Source organism: Cucumis melo, chromosome 8 (assembly GCF_025177605.1).
Source record: "Cucumis melo cultivar AY chromosome 8, USDA_Cmelo_AY_1.0, whole genome shotgun sequence".
In the NCBI taxonomy this organism is placed as follows: Eukaryota; Viridiplantae; Streptophyta; class Magnoliopsida; order Cucurbitales; family Cucurbitaceae; genus Cucumis; species Cucumis melo.
The window spans coordinates 3964763-3974820 of record NC_066864.1 but is presented as its reverse complement, the minus strand read 5'-3'; the positions used below and the strand labels follow the sequence as shown (position 1 = coordinate 3974820).

General features: G+C 30.5%; 1 protein-coding gene across 1 annotated transcript; it reads right to left on the bottom strand.

The window, feature by feature from the left end:
- Positions 1 to 6254: 6254 nt before the first annotated feature.
- Positions 6255 to 8702, bottom strand: LOC103484816 (probable indole-3-acetic acid-amido synthetase GH3.1). Its single transcript, XM_008442113.3, has 3 exons — positions 8311 to 8702; positions 8111 to 8212; positions 6255 to 8029 (listed from the first exon to the last, which is right to left on the bottom strand). Exons 1-3 carry the CDS (start codon positions 8634 to 8636, stop codon positions 6634 to 6636), a joined length of 1824 nt encoding a protein of 607 aa, XP_008440335.1. The 5' UTR covers positions 8637 to 8702; the 3' UTR covers positions 6255 to 6633.
- Between the last annotated feature and the right edge of the window lie 1356 nt (positions 8703 to 10058).

Sequence of the window (10058 nt, the reverse complement as noted above, 5' to 3'; positions counted from 1 at the left end):
GACAAAAATGATAGAAAATGTCGTAGATACATGCATGAGATTTTTGAGTGTGAAAGTCGATGTAGATTAGAGATAGAAGGATTGATATTAAATCTTCTCATGGATATCCCCTTGTTATTGATAGGAAGAGGGCCTACGAAGTACGAGCACACAGTCCACGTAATCAAATCGAATATTGTCTTATGAATCTTCTGCCTAAAAGGGCCATTCGCCTTTCGCCATAATTTCAAGAGGCCCATTTCAATCATAAATTGGGCCCAAACTTCAAATCGACATCGGCTGGGCCCAGTTTGATCTAAAATGTAATGGATGACTATCCTTCCCTCGTCGCTTTCCTTTCTTTTCTAACCTTATGTTTTTTCTTTAGACAACACATGATGTACGACTCTGTACCGATAATAAATAGTCACTTTACTTCGACTAAAGTTTGATTTTTGTATTATATTTATAATATCTAATGCATTTAAAAGAAAGTGTTATAATCATTTGTGTTTGAAACGTAGATTATTATTTTAGTTTTTGTTATAATAGTATGTGTTTGTGGTGTAGGTTATTTTAATTTGAGAAGAAAACAATAAAGATAATAACAAAAAAAAAATGTAAATAATAAAATTTGTACTTAACACTAAATAGTACTATAACAAATATGGGGTTTTGATTTAATGTTTACTCGAGATAATTGAGAATTTTTAAATAGTATTTATCGTAGTTATAGGTGATTATTATAATATCGAATACTCCTAAATCCCAAACGACCTTTAAACCTTTTTAAAATATGATTTTTTTTTTCACTCATTTCACCATAATTTTTATATCTATTATCAATATATCATGCATGCAATCATACATCATTTTCATGTCTACTGTGCATAAAATATATTTTTATATATTTATCGCCAGTAAACCATTACTTAATACATTTATCATTAACCAATTCCTTAACTTAATGATCACTTTTTAGTACTTCATTTGAATGGGTTCCACAAACTCCTTTTCCCGGCCTGAAATTTTGATTAAAACTTGATTAAAATCAACACACAATTCTAGAGGTAATATCCCCTTTTCACTTCAAACAAATTTGGTTTCAAAATGATTCAAAAATCAACATCATGAGTATATCACAACAGGGTATGTATTATATTTTCAATGAAATGGATATATATATAAATTGAAATGACATGTATAAATAATTGTAATAAAGATGTCTGTTTCCTTTTTCAGCCGGCAGTGGAACAGTAAATAAAAGGAGTGACAATGTGAAAATACCAAAAGGTAAATCAGAAAGGGTAGACAGTGTGTGTGGTAAAAAGTAAATAACATAAAAGAAGGAAAGAAAGAGAGGACAAAATATACTTTGGCTTTTTACAAAAACAGTAATTGCTGTTTTTGTACTGTCGATTCCAAGTGTGGGTTCCATTTTCTTTCTCCTTCAAGAATGTCTAACTTCGAGGGAACAAAGCCTTCCATCACTGTTCTATATGCTCCTTCTTCCCCCTTATAATAAACGTTTCTCGTTTCAAAAATACTTTTTCTTCATCAAATTGTATCAATTCACCATTTCTTTTTTTCTATTTTACAAATGTTTAATTTTAAAACAATTTGTTTCGACAACCTCAAACAATAACTCTTTAAAACATTTTTTTATTTAATCCATTCAGACTTGCGCCATAATTAATTAATGAAATTTGTTAACCACTTCTTATAATTTTAAATTTGTAATCATTTAATTCATAAACTAAATATGTAACTATAATAATTTAGTCTACATTCTCTTTTTAACAATTTTTGGACGACCCTTTGAAGAAATATTTCATCTCAATTAGATAGTGTAAACTTTTATTAAACGACCTTTAAAGAATATACCCCGACATTAATTAACATGTGATATATATTTATCCTTAAAAAAGGAATATAATCCACCTTTCATTTTGATCATACATTATGTTTTGGTTAAATTTCGTTTGAAAAACAATGAATAAAGATATTATAAACCTACTTTAATTTGAATTCAATATTGTCTGTTCTTTTACCATTCTCTATCTCTTACTTTGCAAGAGTGCAACCAAAACTAGTTACAAGTGTGTGGATGAAGTAAATGCTAATATATATATATATATATATATATATATATATATATATATATATATATATATATATATATATATATATATATATATATATATATATTCTTAGTGTTAGGGTTATTCTTTGTATTAGGTCTTAAGTTTAATTTATGGGACAAAATTTGAAAATAAAACTTTTTAGATTTCATATCACGTTAAAGTGAACAAAAAGAGTAACCAATGTGAAAAGTTTGTTAAAATTTAAAGGGTTAAATTTGAAGTTCAATTATGGGTTTGAGACAACCCAACACTTAAAAGCTTTTCCTTTAACATAGCTTAAATCACTTTGAGCGACAAGGTGGTAGATTTCAAAGTTTTTAACACTTTTTAGGTCATTTTAATCACCGACCCTATTGGCTTTGTCACTTATTCTTATTGGCATTTGAATTTGCCTCTTTGTGAAGTAAGTTCGACCTATTATATTTATTTCATCTTTTCATAAATTATTAACTCATTCCTACCTAACTAGAGTGTCAATTATTATTTAATGGTTTCTAGTAATCTACTTTTAAGTGAAATTAGTTTTAGTAGACAAAATTGAGAACTAATTAACTAAATTAAACAATTAACCATTTTATTTTTGTTATTGACTACTAAACCTACGTATAAATATCATTCTTATGATCTATTAATTTGTATTTGTTATCGTGTTGATTTAAACTTAAAAATTTTAATTTTACCTTGGTACGTTAATTAGCATTTTAAATTGACACAAGTTACTAATTAGGAAGAACATTATTAACAAAAGTGATTTTGTGATCGAAATATAACTTATTAATTTAGCTAATTAAATTACTCCACTTACATTAGTTTAATAAATTCAACATGCCACCCCCACATGATCATTAGGTTAAAATATAGCTCGAATTATAATATTTTATCCCACCTAAAATACGAAGCTTTTGTAGAAATTAAATAAAAGTACCTTATCCATTAAATATGTCACTAGAACTCGTTAAACAAAATCAAAATGAAAATATCAAATTTTTAAATTTGCAACAATAATCCTTTTAAATTGCAAAAAGAGACATAATATATTGAAAAATTATTTTCTTTTTAATTATTATTTTAATTAAACTAAAAGATCTCTTAATCACACATTATATTTTCCTACGTTGTTATGATTTGATTGGTGGTATGTGAAACATACGTGGGTTCATCGAATTACTTTAATAGTGTACTTTTTTTTAAAATTATAAAATATTATGGGATATGTTGTCACCAAACCCTAGCATAATTTTTAATAAAATTAAGAGCAATTAGATTAGGTTTAATTAATTAATTAATTAATGTTAAATAATGAGTGGCTATAACATGAGTTTGGTTTATCTTCCCAACATTTAATTTAGAGACAACAAACACATGCCCCTAGCTAAGAATCAAACTTGACGTAACAAACTCAACTAATCTCTCCAAAAGTTAATCTTAATTATATAATTAATTATCAGAAAAAGACATAATTATTTATTAGACCTAGAGCTTGCCCATCCCTTTAGTCAATTTACGCATTCAATCTCTATTGGCTAATGCCTATAAATAATTTCCCCTTAATCCAAAAGAGAAATTGAAATTAAATAAATTACTTTGTAGAAATATTATCAAACTATAATTGATTAAATCTTAAATAAAAAAAATTATAATACCTAGCATTGCTAGAGATTTTCAATTGATTTATCATATCCAACTCGTATGCTCCTTTTTCTAAAAGTTGTAAGTTTTTCAAGTTCACTTTGATTTGTTGGGAATTAAATACGTTTAACAAAGCTTAAGATCGCTTATCTTTTAGCTAGTTGTGTGAATCTCAAACATGACATCCTAAGCAAAAACAATTGTGAGATTCGATCACTTTTTCTTTTCCGTATTTTTCTATGCTATATATGTTAGTCATATGCAATTTAAGACTTATTTGGATTGACTGAAAAAAAAAAAAAGACGTTTTTTAAAAAAGTTGTTTTCTTTTAATTAACTCTTCCGATGAAAGTTGTTTAAGATAAATATTGAAAGTGTTCCAAAAGCTATTTCAAATATTTGATAAACACTTTAATTATTTTTTAACGTCGCACACTTATTATCTTAATGAAACATTTGCAATTTCTTTGAAAAAAAAATCAATCTTTTTCACATATATGAAATTAATGCGATTTGAATATGTAACTTTTTTAATGGAAGATGTATATATAACTAAGGCAATTGGTTACCCTAAAAATGAAAGTTAAGAACGCTTGTTGTGAGTACATAGATTCCAAGTAAGAAAGAATGGAGTCAAAACAAGTACTTAAATAATGTATAATATGTGTGTATGAAAGATGAAAACCCTAAAAGTGGGGAGGAGATCAGAGGAGAAAGAGACAAGAGAAAGAGGAAAGGGCTTGGAGAAGAGAGCAAGATGAGTGGCTCCAAACCATAAAAGGCCAAAACCAAAATTGATGCCTCAAAAATGCCTCTTCTTTCCCACACACACACAACACAAACCCTAAATTATTCAAACACATATCCTATTTCAGACACACAACGAATATCTTCCCACGTGCCAAAAACTCCCATTCACATTTCCTTTTCTTTTAATTTCTTTCATTATAAAATTAACGAAACGACAGTTGGTAATATAATGATTAATTAAATCCAAATATATTAGTAAATATTGTAAAATTTAAAATCTAACTCTTGACGTTGGTCATCCATAAAAAGTCTATTATTGATTTTAGGATTTTTTTTTATTTAATTTTTGTATATTTTAGAGACTTTAAAAGATTATTTAATATATTTATTAAAGAAAAAAAAGTAAAATTATCTCTTTAAGTTTCTGTCTAATAATTCGTCGTCATGTTCTTTTTTTTTTTTTAAATGTTTGTGATGTATGATTTGGTATTATTTAAAGATTATATGGTGAGTTAGTTTCAAGTAAATTAAGTTAATTTAGGGGTTTGTGATGGTGTAAATTAAGTCTATTGAAAGAATATAAAGCCTTGATTATTCATAATAATTAATTATGAGAAAACAAATTTAATTTATAAAAAATATATTAAAAGAAAACATAAAAATTCTACCAAATCAAATGTTAAATACTACTAAAGCATTTCATGAAATTGTTCACTATATATAATATATATAAATAAAAAGGAATTGTAGAAAGTGAAAGACGATAAAATCTGAAAACACTGAACATGTCTTAAACGTCTTTTAAAAGTAGCATTCAGCCTTTCATGGAATTGTTTCTGAAAAACAACTCTCAAATTCCTGACACGTTCTCTGTATTTCTAGTTTTCTATATCTTTCCTTTTCTTTTAATAAAAAACTAAAAGTACTTTCTTTATACATATATACACACACACACAAAGTCCCTTTAAAGCTAGTTTCCTTTATATGTAATCTACTTTACCTTTTAAATATATTCTTTAATTCCTACCCAAATTAAAAAATATGTTTATAAACAAGCTTTCAAAAAAATAATAATTATTAAGATTTAGGGTTTAGTATTTTCTAGCTTGTTTATGGACACAAGGGTACCCCTACAATTTTTTTCCCTCAAAAACCAACTAAACGAGGACAGTAGTGTTTTTTTCTTTAAAACACAACAATTATATGATTGCGGATTAAATCCCCAAATTTCTAGAAAGGAAGACATTATGTCAATTATTTTGAAAACATTGCTTTTATTTTTACCACACGTATATTCAAATTCAGGATTAATCAATTTGAGTGTTAAATTGAAAGTATAGTGGTAATTTTGATTGAAAAGATCAAAGAAAAACAAAGTTTAAACTTCTTAACTGTCAAACAGTACAAATTAAACTTCCTTTGTAGCTACAATGTACAAAATGATGATGAAAAAACATCTAAATTACTGAAGAAGGATGAAGATCTTTATTGAATTAATTATGATCAATAAATACAAATATAGATACATGCAATGCATCTAATGAATTGAGTGGACAAGTCTCTGTGATAGCAAGAAAATATGCAGTGTTTGGTTGCTTTATGGAAGCAGCAGCTAGCAGCTAGCTAGCAACAACAAAAACAAATATATATATATTTCATAAAAAGTAATTATTTTCTCTTTCAACAAAACCTTTTTCTTTGCCTTTTTTTTTTTCCTTTTCACTCTTTCTTTACTCTAAAAAGCAAGAATAATAAAGAAGAAAGCCAAAGACAAAAAGATTCAATATATAATAGACCAACAGACATATTTTGTAAAAGAACAATTACATCATGAAGCCCATATTTTAGACATTAATTACTTGAACCTTATTGCACAGACATGACACATGAACTTAGAAATTAATTTTCCCTAAGAAATTTTTTTAAAAAAAATTAAACACAAAACTCTACAATAATAATAATAATAATCAAAAGACACTTCTAAAAGCCATATGCATAATCCAACAAACTCAAACTCTATCCTCTTCTACTTTAGCTTCTACATCATCTTCATGATAATAATAATCTTTTTACACATATGGGTCTCTTTCAATTTTTTTTAATGTGAAATTTTTATTTTTGTTGGTCGACCTCAACGGCGTCGTTCTGGTGTCCAGTGCGGCTTTGATGGGCTAAAGTGAACCGAAGTTACCCTAGAGTCGAGAAGCTCGACAATGGGCGTGAAGTTAACGCACCGTGGTGCTTTGTATTGGTTGATTGATGCACCTCTCGAGATCGCATAGTCCATTAACTCTTCAAAGGTCCCGTTTCTCACCACCCTAATCTCCAATGGTCCAATTGAGTTATCCGCAACTCGGCCTTGTCGATAAACCGAGTTCAAACTTTCTTCAATAGCCAAGCAACACTGGTTTAAAATCTCATCCGTTGGATGTGAATTCATTGTTTCATTATCTTTCACAAGAAGCTCCCAATATATAACGTAATGTCCAGGGATTGTTTTGGTATCTGCATAGCTTGTGTATTCCACCACAGTGGTGTTGAAGTCTCGTAGAAGAGACGACGCGTTCTCGACCGCCTTCTGGAGCTCAGCCTCATCGGTCTTGTCAGAGTCAATACTCAAAAGAACATTCTTCCGTCTCACAAATCGGAACTGCGGGGCGGCGTTATGGAACCCAGTGACTTCGAGGACATCACCAACCCGGTATCGACACAATCCAGCATAAGTAGTTATAACAAGCTCGTACTCTTTCCCAACTTCGACATCGGCAAGGTCAACAAGTCGAGGCGGGGAGTCACGTGAAAGAGCGGAAGCTCGGGACGAGGAGTCGTGGGGGAGAAATTCAAAGTAGCCCATGTTTGGCATGATGGTATAGGTCACATCCGAGGGTTTACACATTGGGTTTAAATTTACCCCAAAGTAACACTCGGAGGAAGCATACATAGTGCAAGCCATAGGTAAACCACCGCTGTAAAATTCAAGGGTGGGAATATACTGAGCCATGGCTCCAGTCACAATCACATCCAAATATTTAGTATTCGGCCAAATTCTCGTGATAATCCCTTCCCATTCCTCCGTGTAACATTCATTTGAGATGAATTCCGCCAGCTCCGGATTCGGGTTTGTTAGATATTTGGAGGTTATACATTCACGAAGACAAGTGTCCGTGATTTTAGGGTTTAGGGTTCCGGTGGAGATGTCGTGTGCCAACTGTTTCCAATTAAGCTGGAGAAAGCGAATGGCACGGAGGAGACCGGAGGCGAAAACCGCACCGACGCGAAGGACTTGGTCACGCATCAACAAACCACATAACATTTGAGTGTACATGCTTTGAAATGAATCAGCGCATAGAACCGCCTCGTTAGGGCTAGTGTAGTCATTGAAAGGGTCATAAGGCCGAGTCTTGAAGATATCGCTCTTGTAATAGCTAGTCAGTACCGGACGAGCAACCAAACCTCCAGGAGTCTTAGTCTCCGCCTTCACGAATAAAAAGTAAAGTCCCTTTCCTTTGTCCAACCCCGGCACATACCTGAAAATTATATATTTTTTTCATTGTCAATTTTTTGTTTTTATAATTTTCACCAAATTAAACTTTTAAAAAAGAACTTACAAATTCATGATGGGCATGAGAAGGCTGTATAGTAATTGACGACGTTCCATTTCTTCTTTAATTGTCGGCATCAATTTTCTCTCTCCAGCCGATGTCCCAGAACTGCATAAATTATCGAATAAATATAATTAACCCTAAATTAATTTAGTTTAATTAATTACTAATAAAAACAAAAAAGTGGGGGAATTACGAAATTAAACCTGGTGAGGAATTCAGAAATGGGATGGGATGAAAAAATGGGAGAGCGATCGCCATTAGCAATACGTTGAATATCAGGTTGGAGATCTTCATAAGTAACAACAGGAAATTTGGATTTAAAGGTATCCCGGTCCGTAGCTCCGTTGAGCCGGAACCGGTTCACATATTCAGTGTGAGCGTTTTGGGTGAGAATCTCAGCCAAAACCCTTTGCTGAACCAAGTCAGCATTTGTAGTGGTTTCTTCTATAAAACGAAGGGCTTTGGCATCTTTCTCGCAAGCAGGCGGTCCAAGAGGAGATGAAAATTCAGAATTATCAACAACGGCCATTACTTATAAAATTAAAACGAGTTTGAAGAAGGATGTGAGGAGAGAAGGATTTAGAAGAAAAGAGATGAGTAGAGAAGTTGTGAGTGTGGGATTTATATAGGGAAATGGAAATGCATGGTGTGGATGACACGTCAATGTCCACGTCATGTAAAGAGAGGAAAAAAAATAATATTTGGGAGAGGGAAAGTGGTGTGGGGGAGAAGGAACATGTGGGGCCAAGACACATAGGTGTGTCGAGGAAGGGGAAGACAAGGTCGGCCCCACATGTTTGTGCCAGGTCAAATAAGGGTTTGTCTTGGAGTGAGGACCGTGTTTATTGGAGATAACGACGGCTGCCGGCGGAAGCAGCCAATTTCTGAAGGGAACGGGAACGGGAGGAAGGCGGCCAAAACTATTCTTATGTTATTCTCTTCTTTTTTCTTTTCTTCCTTCATACTTTGGTTTTTAATTTCAATATCTTCATGTTAAAGGCTAAGTCTCATCCTAATCATTTTACGGTCATTAATTTAATAATTTTTCCAATCAAACCATTTTTAAATTTACCATTTATATTCTTAAATTTTAATTTTATAACTGTATCAATCAATTATGAGGTGGAGGGGTAACCATGAAAGGTATCTAAATTAATTAAATTCTGATTATGTTTTTTAAGGATATTATCCGACAAATATGAAGTGTGGATTTTAGCAATTTATCTTTTTTCGTTAGAGATAAAAAGAAATATATCTTGTACTTTGATAATATTTTAAAAAAAGACATAAATTTATATGTTTCATTATTTACTTTATGTTCTCAAAAATTAAACCAAGTTTTTTAAAATTACAAAGATTATTGAGAAAAATTTGTTCTTAATTTTCCAATTTTCAAACTTCTATGAATTTAAACAATATTTAAACGGATTGACTTGTATAACATTTTGTTCTCGCACATATTTTGATTCAAGTAATGTATAAGCAAATATAGAAAGCATAGGGTAATGAAAGATGGAAAGGAGGTTAAACAATGAATGATATAATGGTTACAAAAATACCAACTATTCAATAATTTTTTTTTAAAAAAAAATTTCCTTTTAATGGAAATTGGTCGGAGACACGAGAATATTTAATTAACCATAGTATTATTTAAATTATACAGAAAACAATGAGATTTATTTTAAAGAAGAAATTAAAAAGTAATAGGATTATGATTTAGAATAGAAGGCAATAGATTAATTGAGGATAAGATCATTGTGGGGATTATTGAATTATTATTTGGTGCTGTATCACGTGAACATGACGTTGATGATCAATTTTCTTTTATTTTCTTTTTTCCTTTTCCAGTTGATTAGGATTTTAGTTTTTGAACTTGTCTCGCCATTTAAAAATAAAGAGGGTAGGTAAATTTCACTTTGTTTTTGTTTTTTTATTTTATTTTTAAATTAAA